The sequence below is a fragment of the Mastigoproctus giganteus genome, chromosome 4 (assembly GCF_048544385.1).
Source record: "Mastigoproctus giganteus isolate SK-2022 chromosome 4, ASM4854438v1, whole genome shotgun sequence".
Classification (NCBI taxonomy): Eukaryota; Metazoa; Arthropoda; class Arachnida; order Uropygi; family Thelyphonidae; genus Mastigoproctus; species Mastigoproctus giganteus.
In genome coordinates, this window is record NC_143578.1 from 26,113,123 (window position 1) to 26,132,599 (window position 19,477).

Consider the following 19,477-nt stretch of genomic DNA (forward strand, 5'->3'; position numbering starts at 1 on the left):
AACGCACTGCCCCACACCAGGCTGCACACTACGGAGGCCAATGTGAAACTAGGGTGCACTGTTCTTCCTCACCCCTCTCACAGCCCAGATTCTGCACCTTCCAACTATCACCTCTTCTGCCCACTGAAGGATGCACTCTGTGGAAACCATTTTGCATACGACAATCAGCACAAGCACAGTGTTGTGAGGCCATCCGGAGCAAGAGTAAGGACTTTTACAGGATTGGAATACAGCGTATGACTTGTAGATGGAGGAAATGTGTAGAAAATAATGGTGACTGTGTGAATAAATAGTAAGTTTGATTGAGGATTAATTGATGTAATATATCGTGTCAACTTCGTCACAGGTGCTGAAGTTCTCCAAGTGCCAGCGTAATCAACGGATGAAATAATAAATGTAATGGAAAACATCATGGGCAAATGTACAATTCCAGATTCTGTGGACTGTTATTAGATCTAGATGCATAGGAACTGAGAAATTGTCCAAAAACTGTATATAATGTTAAATGTTTTGTAAATTCAGTTTCAAAAATTATGAAGAGAAATGTTAAGATTTTTGATTTTTATTTATTTAGAATGCTTACCTTCTTATTATAAAAATAAATATAATTTGAACTTCATTTTGTTTTACTCTGTAATTTAATTGCACAAGACAAGAAAACTGCACACAAATCTTATTCATGATAACATTGTTTATTAATAATATAATGTATTGTTTTCTCAAATAATTATTACACTATTTTAAAACTGACAAATCAAGATTTCATTTATCAGACGTGTGTGATAAAAATTCAAATTTTCTCTTAATTTTTTTGATGGTATCAAATGCATATCAAGGAAATGTCAAAGTATTGTAACAATTACTTAATTTCCCAATCCGTTACTCGTAGCATTTTTTTTTTTTTTTTTTTTTTATTTACACGCCAGGTGAGATGCATGCAAAGTTCCTTCAACATCAGTTTTCAAAGTTTATAACGCAGCTGTGAATGGAAATATTTTCTTGAAATTTCGTAAGATCAAATATACATCCATGAAACTGCTATTCCAGTATAGTCCTCTAAAAACAACTACATTAAAGTGAATTTTTTTTTTTTTTTTTTTTTATAAAATGCACATTGTAGTGATCAGTTTTACCAGTCTTTTTCTTCAGTTTCCACTGGTTTCCAATAGATGAATTTCCTTGGTTTTTTTTTTTTTTTTTCTTTCTGTTAGTAGATTTAATACATATCAAAGAAAGTAAATATGTTTTTGTTTTTAAAAAAACAATTCGTTGCAATTCTTTCGTACAATAATTACGAAAAGCAGTAAAGCAAAATGTGACAGAGTGATGCAAAATATTGTTCAAGTAATGATGCTCAACTGTTTTCCAAGAAAGTTGGTTACATTTTTATTTTCTCCTTGGATCACCATGGTAACGCTAATGACATAAGCTTGACCAGTCAATTATATCTCCGCATGTGTTGATTTGTTTTAGCCAGCAGCACCAAATTCAGACAAATGCAGTAACTTGTTGCATCATCAAAGCATCGTCCGGTGTTTTTTGGCAGTCATAATTTCATAAATTGATATGTGATCTTACATTTTGCTGTTTTCAAGTGAATTAATGGTTTTTGCTGCAATTTAAAGGTAGGAAATCAAAGAATATACTTGTTTCTATTGAGAGTTTCATTGAGTAGAAATTATGGAAATTATTAGTTTTTTTCAGGGGGGGGACAACTTTCAGGTTGTGGGTTCAAAGTAGGCTTAAAAAGGGCCAGACTGAATAAGCATTAATACCAATACCACAAACATTAGCCATATCTGTACTATGGCTTCAAAAATCTGTTTACTAGTATATCGCATGAAAATTTAAGAAAAGTTTTAAATGAATATTATAGGGTTATCCCTTGCGATAAGTATTTAATAGACTTGATAATTTAGACTATTTAATAGATAGTACACTTCAAGTTTCTTCTGTTATTTAAAGCGTGTGATACATACTTGCCAGCTTGACAATTTTCCATTAAATTTAACCAAATAAGTCTTCAGTTATTTCAGTTCGTACTATTAAAATGGACATTGATTGGAGCATATAAAAATTGATTGTCAGTCAATTTTGGGTGTTGAAAAATGAATTACTTATCCTCCACTTAATTTGTCTTTAATTTAATTTGCATCTGCCCTTCATGGAACCAGTTACACTGAACAATAAATTTTGGGTTATATCTTGTTACAAGCATGAAAGATAGTTACCTTTAAATCACTACATATCTGCCACTCACACCTGATAGTGTACACCTAAGAGGATGTTCTCCATGTCGGCCCACTGCCACTTACCACAACCCTTAGACATCTCCCCTCTCTCTACCCTTTGGCTCCCGTTTCTTTTCTGTGGGTGGCATACAAATGAGGTATTGAAGGTATATTTCCATTGTGTAATAACACAGCCTCAAGGATGATTGAAATGGGCTTCAACATCCACGGAGTTCCTTCCATCCTGACAGGATTGGATGATTAATATAAAAGTTTTTGAGAAGTGCAATTTAACATTATGGCACACACAGATGTTTATTGTTCCTGTAGGTTAGCTTCTGCAGTTAACCTTTCTGCATGTCCTCTACACTTCAAAGCTACTTATAATGCTGAAAAACAAATTTTGGGTCATAAGTTTCAGGAATGAAAATAAATTAACTATGCAGTTACTATAGTATTGAAGGAGAGCAAACAGGCAATGATTCACTCCTCTGGATCGGATTAAATTCAGTCTTGAGCACATGGTCCATTTTCAATATTTTCGAACACAACCTGCTGATTAATAATAAAGTGAAACGATTGCAATTTTTGTTTTTCTGGATACTCGTCCTTCAGTTTTGCTTCTAGCGTTGACAAATTATTTGACTTTACCTGTCATCACTGGAGTGGCATTGGCAGTCACACCCACAAGTCTCTTGAGTTGATAGCTTGTATTTCTCCAGAATGCACCATATTTGTAGGTGGTAGATGACTTTCATCAACCGGTGAAATACCACCACTTTGCTTATTGGAGGCTTGAAGTGGTGAAACCGATGTTTCGTCTCTAGAGCAAAGTCCCCCCCCCCCCTTACTTCTCCTTCAACCCATGCACAGTACTAAGTACTATAGGTTTTGATACCTTTCATGTTTGGGGTTTTCATTAAAAAAAAAAAATAATAGGATAATTTAATACTTGTTTATTTGTTTCATCTTCAATGGAAGTGTGGTTTATAGGCAACATATGGGTATAGCGATGGGTGCATATAGTTCATGTATTGTGGCCAATCTATATTTGCACCACTTTGAAAGTAAGTTTAATAACAGTGCCAAACTTTATAAATATATTGATGACCTTATCGCAATTAATGAGCCAGATTTTCTGCAAGAAATAACTATTTTTTATCTTTCGGATCTGGAGCTTGAACGTACCAATAATGATAGTTTTATTGTTGCCACATTTTTAGATATTGATATTAAAATTAAAGTTGGGAAGGTTGATACTAACGTTTACGACAAATGTAAGGATTTTAATTTTGAGACTATAAATCTATTGCACTGGCATTCAAACATCTCACGTAGAATTCATAGTAATAGCATATTGCAAGGATTAAGAATAACAAGAATGTGTAATAGTAGTGTTAATATTTTACTATCTGTGACCAATTTTATCAACAAGCTTTGTAAAAATGGCTTCCCTCTTAAATTTATATTTATCTAAGTAGAGCTATTTTTATTGCTATAAAATTATGGCATGTCAATATTTGCCCACAAGATAATTAGGAATTTGGCGAAAAGTTTTGCTAAAGAGGTCTTATGTATATATTAGGTACTTCTCATAGAGCTGTTGATCTGTGTCTTACACCTCTGAAAAAATTGTACCCATAGTTCTATAGGAAGGAATATATATATTTTTTTTTCACGCATTTGATCTTGTCCAGAGGTCACATTTGTTCATATCGCTTCTAATTGGTGGATGCTATTTCTGTAATTGCATATGTCAGTAGAGGAAGCCTTGAACTTTCCTTAGTTTCACGCTGTAGCTTGGGTCAGTCCATGTTTTGCTAGCTCTGATGTATCGGTAAAATTTTTTGCATTTTCCTAAAGCTTGATACTAGCAATTTTTGCATCTTTCTAAAGATTGTCTTGTGGTGCTTGATTCTAGCTATTACTATGACATTCATTTATGCATTTAAGTCGTTTATTCTTAGTTGTAATGATACATGTTTCTTTACACAACGAATTACCAGGAACCCTACTAGGGTCGGGGATTTAGACCCCCGGTAATTTTCCGAAATAGTTTGCTGTCTTTGCCTCTACTTTTATCTATTTGCTTTCTAACTCTTATACCTCAAAATCTATTAGAGTAATTAGAGGGAAATTGAGGCATTACTGCTATTCTTGTTGCCCTTTTCCTTTGGCCTATTTCTTGGGCTTTAATGCCCATTAAGCTATAGAAACACTCTTGTAAATATTGTAATAACGTAACAGTAAAGCTATTGTGGGGCTAGCAGTTATATTTTGCCAGTCGGCCATTCATATTTTTATTAAAAGTATATATTGCACGTTTAGCAAATTATGCTATTCTTAACTTAATTTAAATCTTAAAGCTATTTGTATACTATATTTAGTATATGTGAATATGGGGAGACTGACTAACTTGCAGAAACAGATGGCTCATGTTGTTACTGATGGCATATATTGAGAGGTGCTTGCCCCAGTTGACATGCCTTTCAATGTAAGCCTTATGCAGTAATGACATTGTGATACTTTAGATTTGTTAATATTTGATTTAGTATTGCTTCACTATTTATAGTGACTATTAGGAGCCTTGTAGGTTATGGTTACACACATATCTTAGGTTATAATGTTAAAAATAAAAAACACAGTTCTTGTATATAGATTGCAGAAGGTACATGCATCAAAAAATAAACAAAGGGTATTTTTTTATTTATTTTTTTTTAAACTGTGATACAAATTTTGGCAACGTTTCACTCTTAAGTTTGGGCAACCAAGTCAAAATAAGATCACATTAATATTTAAAATTTTTATAAATTTTCAAAAATCAACAAACTTGCTCCAGAGTCAGAGCAAATAGAAATTATCTGTCTGAAAACCTTTTTAAACTGTTTACCTGTTTTTCTTTTTATAATGGCTTGTAATGTGGCAAATAATATACACTCACCCTGCATCATAAAATGCAACAGAGCAATGTTAAAAATGTGGAAATTTCAGTATACACAGAAGGATCTGCAAAGTGGTACTGCACTTTCATCTTTGGAGGGTTTTTTTCATTAAATAAAATTCAAGGGTTATCTGTATTTACAGTTAATTTAAATAAAAAAAATCTGTATTTTTCACAATTCCTTTGAAAGACTAATATAACAAACAGAATATTAATCAAATGGCAAAAGATTTTTTCTAAGATTTTTATTTACTTAAATAGAAATTATTGTACAAGAAAAATGTACATATTACATACATTTCAAAATATCATATTACATGTCATATCTTAATGAATTATTCATCATATGTCATTGTAATGAGTTATTCAGTGACAGTTCTTAGGGGCCAGATACTTGGCATATCAGTCCCACGGGATGCTGTGGTTGCATTCCTGGAACAGGTAACAATATTTTGAAAATTGCATAAGAATAAAACTATTACATTTTAAATTGTTACAACACACTTAACTAAGATATAAGAAAAAATGGCTACTGATATGACCACCATACTTTCAAAAGAGCAAATTCTTTCCTAATTGGGGATAAAAAAAAAAAAATCCTTTATTCAGATTAATACTAATATTTTTGAAAGAGTTATGGGCAAAAATGATGTTTGCATCATTTTTACTTAAACAACAACTTCCAAAATATTTCTGCTTAAAAGGATGAGGTGAAAAAGAGGAGGGGGAGAGAATCCTAGCATATACTGAGGAATAATAATTGAAATATTAATTCTAGAGATGGCATATACATCCTTAATCTGATAAACTCAACAAGGAGTAGGAACTCTTTTGGATGAATACGGACCCATTTTTTCTCCATACAAGTAAATCCTCGATAGCTTGAAATGATGGTGGCAGCAGTAGATAATAGGCACGTAACCTTTCCAAGAGCTCCCACAAATTCCTGATGAGAATGAGATGATTTCCTGTTGACTCTTCATGCACCTTGAACCATTACTGGATGAAGTCGACAGCCTGAAAGGGGGCACTGTCATCCTGAAAGAAAACCTTCATTTGTGAAGAAATTCCGGAAAAATTGAATCAGCTAGGGGAAGAAAAAAAAATTCTGGTAATCAACTATCATTACCCCCCTCTTTACGGGAGGAGGGGTTTCCATCCATGCAAAATAAATAAAAATAAATTTATTCAGAATAACTGGTTACAAAACAGTTCATGCATCTAAGCTCAAAAGCACTGTTATCTTTCCTGTCCACTTCACAAAATTGCATATTTTAGGAGTTTACATAAGAGGCTGTGAATACAGTTTTAGCCCTGCTTCTGATTACACCTGGACAAAGCATCATAACCACTTACTTTATCATGCAAACTAAAAAATATCCAAATATCTGTGTAGATATGTATCACCATAGATAACTCTTAAGAAACTACAATAGTAGTGTGGGTGGGGCATCATTTGCTCTGTATCTCATATTGTGCTCTTCCTTCATAAAGAGCTGCCATGGTATTGCACTACCTCGAATAATGCTTCACTAATAGAGAAGACTTGTTACTTATTCTCAGTAAGTGCCACCACTCAGATGGCACAGTTTCATTTGACTTTCAAGCATGTTTTGACTGATTAGGAATTTAACCAATCCTCAACACAATGTTTTCACACTTTCCCCAGTTCAAAAACCTTTTATAAACAGTGAGAATTAGTCAAATGTAATTTCTCATTAAATTTCACTGTAAATGTAGTTCCATTTGTATGAAATTAGAGCAAAATTATTTAAGCCAGTTTTACAAATTAAATCTTAAGGTTTGGAATTAAATTTTTTATGGAAGAGCAGAATCAGTAGGTGTGAAAACTTCTGACCACAGCAAAAGTAATCACATTATGCAAAGGAAATTACAGTTATCCATCAAATTATAATGGGGTTCCATTCCACTTTTGTCACAGGTTGAATATGATACAAAAATATAAGTATTAAGTACAGTCAGCCCTTGTATAACACGTGTTTACACTACACCAATTCTATCATACACGATTTATAAAGAGTGGAACGATGTCATACATAACACCAACTGAATTCACTTATGCATGATTTGCCTTTGTGTTTACAAGAAATGGCCAAGGAATCACCACAACTGAACACAACAGGAATAAAGAGAAGAATCTGAAAATTTCTGTTCATTCCTATTAGTAAAATGTGAGCTGATAGTGTCTTTCTGCCTTTATTGCATTGTTTTTTTTTATATATACGATTGAAGATTTTATGGAAGGGGGAAATTCATTTCACTATAATGTAAAAACTAGAATTCCAGCTAGCAGTATTATTGCAAATGCAATTAGATCGAGTTTACTACCTGTTTATAACAGATTCCACTAGTAGGAATGCCCAATAAACCAGAAGAAACTGCAAGTTATTTTTGTTTTACTGGTAGTGACCTCCAGAAATGTGCTTTAGTAAAATGTGAGCTGATAGTTTTTCTGCATTGTTTATTCAGTTGCTGCATTCCAGCTATCGGTATTATTGCAAATGCAATTAGATTGCGTTTACTACCCAATCGTTTATAACAGATTCAACTAGCAGGAAAGCCCAATAAACCATAAACTGCAAATTATTTGTTTTATGGTAGTGATCTCCAGAAATGTGAGCTGGTGTGAAGTGAGTGTCTTTCTGCCTTTACTGTGCTGTTTATTCAGTTGCTACATGTACATTGCCTTGTTTGTGTATAAAGCGTGCCTCCTCATTTGTGTTCTTTTTAATGTGTAATTGTGCTTTATTTCCTAAAAATGAGTAAAATACTTGAAAAAAGGAAGTGCCCTGGTGAAAATAGTATGGTTTGAGAGAGAAAAAGAAAAGCAATATCGATAGAGGAAAAATAAGAAATCATGAAACTTTAGGCAAAATGAAAGAACATGTGATATTGTGCATGCTACAGGCCCAAATGAGACAACACTGAGAACAATTAGATATAATACACAGAAAATAAAAGCAACTTTCATAGTAGGAACAACTCACACGGTAACAAAATCCATTAGATCATGACAAAGAATTGGAAGAGATGTCTTATCTGTTTGCATAGAACAGGGGTGACCAACTTAATTTGTGATGCAATCTACTTTTTTTCTTCAAAATGTGCCGTAATCTACCATCTCAAGAATTTCATTGCACGTGGTTAAAAAAGTTAATCAAAACATACTGAAAAATGTTTATAAATTTTAAAATTAAATACAATTCAGATTTCTTATTTTAAATTCACATGTATTTAAAATTTTAATTTGTGAAGTTTGTGTCTTCATGTCATCTGCCAAGTTTTCAAAATTGGGGATATACTGTGATAAAAATCTTCTGTATGCAAGTCCGAAAGAGTACAGCAATTCTTTGTTTTTGTTTGTTTCAAATACAAAAAGGCCGATTCACATAGAGATGTGTAACCAAAACAGGAATTTAAAAATTCCATTCATTTTTTTACATTTGGGTACTTTTCTCGGCAAACATTTCCAAAAGTCTTTCTGATGATCTGGCAAGATATCATTTCGCAATGTAATAATTTCATTTTCAAGTAATATTTTCTCCATGTGAAAAATCTCAGATTTTTTCTGCAATTTGTTTCGTATCTAAGTCGACATTAAATGGATAAGAAATGTATTGAACAATTTCAATTGTTTTAAAATCACTGAATCTGGTTTTAAAATCAACTTTCTCAATTTCAGAAACATTTCTCACTATTAAATTCAAAAACAGGATATTTTTGCAAATGATCTTAATATTTGCAAAATGATCGAATTTTCTTTCTTTGAGATCTTTAGCCATTGCAAAAATTGATATTATATGCAGAAATACTACTAATCATGCCACCCACATTTTTATTTTTTTTTACCTTGTAATTCCAAATCCAGATCACTTAATTTGCTGGTGAAATCTGCCAAAAAAAAACAGATCGCACAACCACTCTGTATTTTCTGCTGCTGATAATCATCTCCCCTTTAATCAACAAATTTTTTTATTTTATTCAGCAAATTTCGAAATGTCTGTAGAAACTTGCTCTGACTCGGCCACCACACATAATATCAGATCTGGTTCATTTTCATAGAGTTGCATTTTGAAAAGTCTCCTTTGAAGAGATTGTGCCCTCTGATGGAATTCACAATATTTAAAGCAATGTTCATAACACTTTTAGTATTTAATCTTTTGATGGTGGATGATACAGCGGTAACTCAAAATTTGAGAATTCATTTGGCAGAATGCGATGAATCTGTTAAGATGCCCCAATTAAGATTAGCTTCATCTTAGATAAGATCTGTTAAGATTAGCTTCATCTGTTGTTATTGATATGAGCTTAAATAGTGGAAATTTAAGTTGTTCAATATTTTGAATGCATTAAATATATCAAGACCTCCAGTTCTTTCTTTTAATGAAACCACACCCAGCAGTTCTTCTCTAGTGGCAGAATCATCTGGCACCTCTGTAGCCAGGTGGGAAGGAGCAGCAGTGCGTAGCACACACTTCTTGATTAGACCCGGGTTCGAGCCCGTCACCACCAAATACGAAGGATGCGGAAAAGTCAGGGAATAACCACCGCATATCCCGGAGCAATATGGCCTTAGTTTCTAATGCTCCTAAAAACAAAAAAATAAAATAATAATAATAGCAGAATCATCAAGCACCATACGAATAAAAATGAGCAATTGAGCTGTGTCAATGACACAGCTCAATCACAGATTCATCCAGTTGTAAAGAAAAGGACACTCAATTAGCAATATGAGCACGCAATTGTTCCCTCACATTTTTACTAATTTTTTCGATGCATCACATAACAGTATTTCGAGATAATTGCAGATATTGAAGAGCACTTTTAATTTCATTTTTGTCTTTAAAATTTTCAAGAGAATCTATTTCTAAAAATTGCTTCTTTGATGAATTGACCATCAGAAAATGGTTTGCATTTTTTTGCAAGATAATGCTGCACTTCAAATTATGCTGCATTTACTGCTTTAGATTGTAAATTAGGTGTAATAAAGAAATTGTGTGTGAATAATCTGGATTTAAATTCTTTTAATTTTTATTTTTTCTAAGGTCACTATTAGGCGGATAATCCGATTGGTATTTACCATGGAGTGCGTTGAAGTGCCTTTCTAAATTTCCCTTTTTGGGTATAGCCACGGAAGCATTGCAAATCAAACGACTTTACAAAAAAGTATTCTAGTTCCCATTCTTGATGAAAATGATACATTTTACTCTATTTCGTAGTATTTAATTTAAATCAGAGGGTATTAAATTAACGTATGTCCAGTTAACATTAATATTAAGTAAGCTAAATAAGAATTCGACACATACATGATGCTCTCCACAATGTAACTGTGTGAATTTTCACTAGACAAACTTAGCAACTGCAGGGCAACAAGAGTAGTCACGTGGTTCAGCGGATTTGTAATAAGCTTATGCAGTGGGGCGCATAATAATAATATTTAGATTTTGACTAATCAAATTTTTTATATATATTTAAAATTCATTGTGATCGACCAAAATTAAAGGCGCAATCAACTTGTTAGCCACCCCTGGCATAGATCAAACAAAGAAATCAGGAACAAGTTTGCTTACGATAAAAGCATTAGCAATATTTTATTATATAATCATCATAATAAAATACGTATTTTATTGAGATTATTTGTGTTTGGTAACTTTTTGGTTACAGATGTGTTCAAGCTGGTGTGGTTGGCACCTGACCCTATTTTTCCCATAAGGCCTGTTATTTATATTGCACGATGGTTTCTAGGAACACAACTACAGTGTTATACAAGGACTGACTGTACATACAAATACATAATGAAAAATAATAAGAAAATTACCTAAATATTAATGGACTTTTTCTTTTAAAATTTCATATACAAATTTATTGCCAACATAATTAAAATAAGTGGAAAAGGCAATCATCTAGATCAGGGATCCCCAACCCAGGCCGCCAGATGATTTCATCCGCCTCGTGAAATTTATTCTATAGAAATCTTTTTTGGTTGTTATATATCATATATAAGGATATTTTTAATCAAAATATAATTTTGTAACATTGTTGTAACTCTGTGCACTTCCACTTGGCAGCAGTGTTTCTTGCGATGTCGGAGATCCCAACAGTGCGACTGCCCAAGGCTATAAGTTTATAGCCTCGAGCATTTCCGGCAAACACGAGTTGTCAAAAAGTGAAATAGTAAAGTTAAAATAAGCGACTGTTAAAACAATTGCTAAACACTAATCTAAATATTAATCAAGTAAGCATTAGTGAAAGAATTGTATGCAATGCATTCTTTGCAGTTTGCAATGTACAGACGAGTACGCGTATTAATCTTTCTCCTGGGCAGCTATTCTCATTCGGACCGCTGCACCAATTATCACGTGCAACAATTTATTAGTGCTATTTGTATAAATGCATATTATTTTTAATTTTAGCGAATCAAGATGTCAAGGAAAAGAAAAATTGATTCCAAATGTCGTGTCTTCAATGAACTTTGGTCAATTAATTTTTTTTATAAGGGACAATAACCGATGTACCTGCCTTATATGTAAGGAAGCAGTTTCTGTGTTGAAAGAATATAATTTGAAATGGTATTATACGACAAAACATGCCTCAACTTGCGATAAACTTCAAGGAGAGTTGCGAAACAAGAAATTACAAGAGCTGAGCTTTGATTTCAAGAGGCAACAACAACAGATGACGTTTCACTAATCAGAATTTAAATTTAATTAGAGCTAGTTTGCGAGCATCTCAAATCATTGCTGAAGAAGGGAGGACTTTTACTAATGGCGAGTTTGTGAAAAGAGTGTGCCTATCAATTGCAGAAGAAATATGCCCTGATCAAGTTAAGCACTTCGCCGCTATAAGTTTATCAGCGTCAACTTTAGCAAGAAGAATCGAAGACGTGTCTGCTAATGTTAAAGATCTGCTGAAACAAAAAGTTACAGATTTTATAAATTTTTCGATTGCAACTGATGAAAGAAGATATTACCAACACAGCACGGTTACTTATTTATGTACGCGGTATAAATCAAAATTTTGAAGTCGCAGAAGAACTGGCTGCACTTGAAAGCTTGAAGAATAGAACCTCTGGTGAAAACATATTTTATAGCTTATCAAAAGTGTTTGAAGACCTGCAGCTTGATTGGGAATTGTTGACAACAATTACAACTGATGGTGCAAAGAATATGGTTGGAAAAAATATTGGTTTCATCAGCTATGTTAATAAATACTTTGATTCCAAAAACATCGAAAGACCTATGCAATTTTATTGTGTTATTCACCAGCAATCGTGCGGTAAATTTTTGTCTTCAAACTCAATCATGTCGCCTATAATTAGCATTGTGAATTTTATACGCAAAAATGGCCTGAACCATCATCAGTTTAAAATTTTCTTGGAGGAAATCGAAAGCAAATATGGTGATTTGTTGTATTACACGTAGGTGCGATGGTTGAGTCGCGGTAATGTGTTAAAAAGATTTTTTCAACTCAGAACCGAAATAGACATATTCATGAACGAAAAATTAAAACCAGTCCCAGAATTAACAGACTAAATGGTTATGGGAACTTTCATTTTTAACAGATATTTGAATACATTGAATAAAAAACTTCAAAGTCGAGATCTACTTGTAAATTGTGTAAACTTGTTCTACAATATTAAAGCATTTCAGACAAAATTATAATTATTTAAAAATCAAATTGAACAAAATAATTTTTCCCATTTTTTGTGTTGTGAAAGTTTATATAATAATATGCCCAATTGTGATTTTACTACCGACAATTTTGTCCGAAATCTTGAATTATTGATGGAAGCGTTTGTTGATTTCGAAAACAATAGAAAATTTACATTATTTCAGAATCCATTTGATGTAAATGTTTCACAAATAGCTAAAGATCTACAATTAGAAATCATAGCTCTTCAAAGTAACGATAACCTGAAAACATTAATTAACTTTTATAAAACTTTGACAGAAAATGAATTTCCAGAATTAAAAAAATTAGCAAGAAGAATAATTTCTATTTTTGGTAGCACTTACCTATGTGAACAAACATATTCAAAAATGAAATATATAAAATCCAAACATCGATCAAGAATGACAGATGAACATTTGCAAGACTTTTTAAGATTGGGAACTTCTATTAAATCTAACATTTCAATTATTGCTAAAATCAAAACAACTACAAACATCTCATTAATTTGCTATTTCTGTAATATCAAATGTGATTATTAATATGACTGTCTTTATTTACAATAAATATCCCTTGTTTATAATTTTTTATAGTTTTTCTATCTTGTACACCCCGTTTGACCTGGTGAAGTCGCTAAAATTGTGTTTTTTGGTTTACAGTGTTTTTAGTCGTCAAAATTGCACAAGAAACCGACCCACCATTTGTTATGAATTTTCTATGTGGCCCTCCGACGAAAAAGGTTGGGGACCCCCGATCTAGATCATCTTCTTCCTCTGTGTTTTTACTTGAAAAAGGCTTGTTCATCAGTGAGGGAGGTAGAAGCATTAGTTTTTTTGAAGAACATGTCCAATTTTATCTGAATAGTTTGCTTTTTTTTACATTATAAATTTCTCTATAACATGCAAGAGAGTCTTTGTTTAAATTGTTTACCTTTGAGAATCTCAATATATTTGAGTCCATACTTTCAAATTTTTGCATTCCATCATTTATTCAGCTAAAGGCTGCAGACATTCATTCTTTTGAGCACCAACTTTTTATGAGGTTCTTTTTGTTATCTCCCTCATCTTATGCAACTTGCTGTGCCCTGAGCCTCATCAAGTCCTCATTGGTGAACTACTCCACATCATTTCCAACAAATTGATCGATATCTTCATTTTTAATGTCAAGTTGAGCAAAATTTACAATATCATTTGTAATCTTTCCAATTTTGTTTGCTTTATCAAAGGTTAAACTGTTATCAGAACTTTTAGGGCTATACTAGATGAGTGCTTAAAGCGTGGCATTGGAAACACTTTCGAACGCCCAGTTTTACAGGAAACAGAGGGAAAAGCTATGCAAACTAGACAGACATTACACATGCCGCATTGGACGATGTTAACTATCGTTCAACACCTGTTAACACCATTGGAAGCATTACAAAAACCAGTGACTTGATGTTTATATTGCCTGTGGAGAAATTCTCACTGTAAGCCTTCATTCATTTGTTTGTTTTTCTTTGGGGAGGACAATGTTTGACACAAATTTATTTGTGAAGTGGAAATGAGGCCTGCCATGTACAACATGGCATTAAAAGAGTATTCCAACAAAGAAATAAAGGCAAAGTGTTGGATTGAAATTGGAAATGTTTCTTAACTATCTAATGCTGAGAAGAATCATAAGGCAAGTTCTGAACCTTATATTTAATGTAAATATTACTTCTATTTTAGTACTATTTCATTAGTTAATGATATAAAAGTTTGTTCACCTGTATAGACAATTCATTGTTAGACTCCTCTGGTTATCTATGTACGGAATCACGAATGCATATAATTTAAGTTAGTAAAGAACCTTATTATTATTAAATAATATCAAAACAGTAATCGGAAAACTGCTGCTGAGGAATATTTACTGCAACAGTAGAATTAATGTCAGTGTTAACAAAAAATTGCATGCAATCTTTCTTCTTCCAAAAAGAATTTTGAACCTTTTGCATCAAAACATAACTTTGGTTATGTTTGATACTGTATCTGAAGTAATTTGATAACATCACACTCTCATTTTCTTTCTTTTTTTTTTTTTTTTAAGTATTTTAAAAGGAAGCAGTAAGCAGCAAATGTACAGCGTCACTGTGGCTTACTGCTTCCTTTTTTGTATCCCTCCCATATCAGGCTCACAACGTACAGCAAGCCTGATACTGAGATGAAAAATTCACACAACTGTTTCATGGCATAAGAAACATAACCGAAAGAATTGCAACAAATTGTTTTTGAAAAACAAAAATATCGTACTTCCTTTTTTAATGTGTATTGCATCTAACACAAACCCAAGGAAGTTCATCTATTGGAAGCCACACTGGAAATGGGATAAACTGATAACACTACAATGCACATTTCATTAAAAAGAAGTTTCCTTTATAGTAATTGTTTTTAAAGAACAATATAGCATGTTTTCTGGATGTATATTTTAATTTCTAATGAAATTTCAAGAAAATATTTCTATTGATAGCTGCATTGGGCTCACATCTGGTGAGTATGGGCTGGGCACACCAAGGGTCCTGAGCTGGATATCATCATTCTTCTTTTTCTTGGTGATTTCCTTCTACTTCTCTCTCTCCCTCTCGGGGTAATTCAGATTTTTTTTTTTTTTTGGCTGGTGCAGCATAAGCCTTGGGCTTCCTTGCACCATATGGCTAATAATGTAAAGTGGTGTGAAGCCAATAACAATAAGTGTTTTATCCTGAGAAGTCCCTTGCAGTAAAATCAAATAGGAAGTTACCCTTTGTTACTTACCGAAAGTAATTCTGTAAGACTTATATCTTAATCTCTGAATAACAAGAGTGGGTAGAAATGAAGTAATTTTACAAAGAAATCATTTCTGAAATATTTCACTTAGTGGGAGTTGGCCTGTTGGTACAGTACAAAGCATACGAGGTGTGACAATAAAGTTTTGAGAATAATTTTGTTTCCATCAAAGTGGCCAGACTGTAAACCATTACATCCTCCCGCTGTGTAGCCTGAACCCCCCCCTCTACCTGCATGCAAAGGGTAAATGTCATCAGTCATTGTACAAGTTGGTTCATGCAAAGAAGTGTTTATGTGAAAAATGGAATGCAATTTAGAGCAGTTGTTTTAGAATTTTTGGTGAAAAGTGGCAGATATTTATGAAATGTTTACCAGAGTTTATGGAAATGATACCAAATTGAAACTACACATTTTCAATTGGACAAAACAGTTTCGAGGACGTGAATCTGTCAAAGAAGCTGAGTGGTCAGGGCATCCTTCCACGACTTGACATGACGAAAACATTGTTCATTTGCATGATCTGGTTCGAAACAATAGGCGGTTAACCACAAGAATGATTGTCGAAAAACTAAACATTAATCGGGAAACTGTTAGATTAATTTTGACTGAAAATTTGTTGATGAGGAAAGTGTGTGCGAAGCTGGTACCAAAAATCCTCATGAGCAGAAAGAAATTCGGTTGTGACATTCTCGGGAGATGTTGGAAAGCATTTAAGATGGTTCAGATTTACTTTCTCGCGCGATTACAGGGGATAAAAGCTGGGTATTTGCTTACAACCCCAAAACAAAAAGGCAAAGTCAACAATGGAAGGGAGCTTCCTTGCCAAGACTCAAAAAAGTGAGAATGTCAAAAGTGAAAACCACGTTAATTTGCTTTTTTGATCAAAAAGGAATCGTCCACAAAGAAATTGTTCCACCTAATGAAACTGTCAATCGACAATTTTACCTTCAAGTTTTGGAAAGGCTTCGCATCTGACCTGAAATTTCTTCGTCGTGGATTTGGCAGCATGAAAATGCTCCCGCACATTCTGCCATTGTAGTGAAAGAGTTTTTAACTTCAAAATCGATCGCAATGTTGCAGCACCCTCCGTTTTCGCCTGATTTGTCTCCTTGACTTTTTTTTAATTTCCTCAACTAAAAGGAACGCATTTTCAGTCAGTTTCTAAAATTCAGAATAATGTAACTCAGGTATTAAAACAGATACCAGAAATGTTAAGATCGATGGATCATACACTGGAATGCGTATATACAGTCTAAAGGGGGCTACTTTGAAGGCGATGGCCTCACATCTGTATAATTTTCAAAATTTTTTAAATGAATTATCCTCAAAACTGTCACACCTTGTAGATGCAAACATTGATATGGTAGAGTGTAGGATGAGGGCAAAATTAAAAGCATCTGAAACATAAACAAAGCGAAGTAGCAAAGTAGAAAGACAGCAAATTAAAAGGTACTGAAAGTTAACATTAATTTAATCCCTGTATCATACTGCACTTAAGTCATATTGGGAAGGGTGATGGTGTTTTCAAAAGTATACTCAGTAGGAGGGGTCTAACAGTAGAAGATGAAAGGGTTCCGGTGAACAGGAAAAACAAAGTTGCATGATAGTAAAGTATGAGAATAATAAGTTTTAAAATAACAGTGATCGGATGAAGTTCGATTTAATAGGTGGAGACAAGAAGGAAATAAATGAGGTTTTCAAACAAAAAGAAAGGGTGAAAAAGAAGAAACGTAGTTGTGAAAGTATGATAGATATTGGAGAGAAAAAAGTGATATCAGAACTTTGTTAAATTTAGGAACAGAACTGACCAGACTTGTGTATAATGTTAATGGAATGTGAATAATATAATAATTACTATGATCACCTAGAGGGATGAAATGAGCTATTGATGGATGAATAACAAGACGAAGCAGTGTAGGTCTACTGGGAATTAAAAGAGATAAAGGAACGATTCTACATGGGTAAAAAAATGAGTTTTTTGGAGGTTTTAAGGTATGAAGTCAATGAAAATTTGTTTCTAATAGACAGTACCTTAAAGATAAAAGGGGAAAAAAAAGGGAAAAACTGGGATAATAGATGTTGAGCAGAAGAATCTGAGAACAGAATATAATATGATGGATATCAATCAGTAGCATTGTGGTTTTATTAAAAATTATCACTGAAAATATAAATGAAGTAAATTTCATATTTAACTATGATGACGTACAGATAACATGGCCAGTCATCATAGTTAAATATGAAATTTAGAAGATGAAATGCACAAGACATTTAGGACTCTGGGCGTGCCAAGCCCATATCACCAGATGTGAGTCCCTGGGGTAGGTTTAGGTAATGAACTATATAATATCGGTGTAGATACACCATGGTTTACCCATAAATTTTAACTAAGTGTGTGGTGTCAAAGGCATAGTTTTAATTGTATCTCATATTGTGGGTGCCTTCACAATGAGATAGCTGGTATTGCACTACTTCAAATAAATAACGCTTCTCTAGTAGAGAAGACTACTCTTATTTTCAGTGGATACCACCACACCCAGATGATCGTTTTGAAGCTAGTTGGCTTCATCATCAGTGAGTGGGAATGTTGTATTACCAGGGTACCTGCCCACTCACTGATGACAAAGCCAACTAGCTTCGAAACGATCGTCTTGGTGATGGTATCCACTGAAAATAATAACAGTAGTCTTCTCTACTAGAGAAGTGTTATTTATTTAAAGTAGTGAAATTCCAGCTATCTCGCTGTGAAGGCACCTACAATATGAGATACAATTAAAACGATACCTTTGACACTACATATTTCAAATTTATGGGTAAACTATGGTGTATCAACACTGATATTATATAGTTAATTACCTAAACCCATAAGAAATTATGCCTTGTGCATTTCATCTTCTAATACATTATTATTTATACACCATTTGGTATCTCTCATATTGGAGAAATAATTTCAACTGTGATGGCATGTTGCATTACCATGGTACCTGCCAGCTAGCTTTGAAATGATCATCTGGGTGGCGATATCCACTGAAAATAAACAGTAGTCTTCTCTGCTAGAGCACATTATTTATTTGAAGTAGTGCAATATCAGCTATCTCATTGTGAAGGCACCCACGATCCCTCCCCCACACCTTTTCCCATTATTATATGGGGGTCAGCATTTTTTTTTGTTTTGGCATGCAATTTTTTTTTTATGGCCGGATGCCCTTCCTGGTGGCAACCCTCACCCTTTATCTGGGCTGGGGATATGCGGTGGTCATTCCCTGACCTTCCGCATCCTCTGTATTTGGTGGTCATGGGCTCAAACCTCGGTCTAATGAAGAAGCGTGTGCTACGCACTACTGCTCCTGCCCACCTGGCTACAGAGGCGCCATGAAGGCACCCATAATATGAGATACAATTAAAACGATGCCTTTGACACAACATACATAGTTCAAATTTATGGGTAAACTATGATGTATCTTCACCGATATTATATAGTTAAACTGTATATGTATATATAATATTATTTCTTGCTTGATTTGCCTCAGCGGGAATGTATATCTGTGAATAGTTTGTATAATAAATGTCTTTGTTTTTCAATGTTGTGTGGCTCATGAGGAACTTACAAATTACATTAATAACATAATACATATTATGTGAAAAAAGAATCCCTCAGCTGCTGAAAAATTCTGATAATTTTATGTAGTCAGGTAGCTTGTGGGCCTTGAGGGAAGCTGTTGCACAAAAAATAATTGCAACAATTGCCATTAACAGCAATGCTATGGTACAGGGGTAAAATAAATAAGTAAATAAAAGAAAGAAAAAGGAAAAATTACTTCCCACAGATTTCCTTCATC

At 33.5% G+C, this 19,477-nt stretch overlaps 1 protein-coding gene across 3 annotated transcripts in view; it reads right to left on the minus strand.

Annotated features, from left to right (window-relative positions):
* Positions 1 to 5,400: 5,400 nt before the first annotated feature.
* LOC150086484 (uncharacterized) overlaps positions 5,401 to 19,477 on the minus strand; it is an 88,493-nt gene continuing 74,416 nt past the window's right edge. For all 3 annotated transcript variants that reach the window (XM_090371425.1, XM_090371426.1, XM_090371427.1), the window contains one exon: positions 5,401 to 6,210. In XM_090371425.1, the coding sequence (XP_090227551.1) occupies positions 6,206 to 6,210 (5 nt within the window). In that variant the 3' untranslated portion in view covers positions 5,401 to 6,205. The remainder of the gene's footprint in view (positions 6,211 to 19,477) is intronic.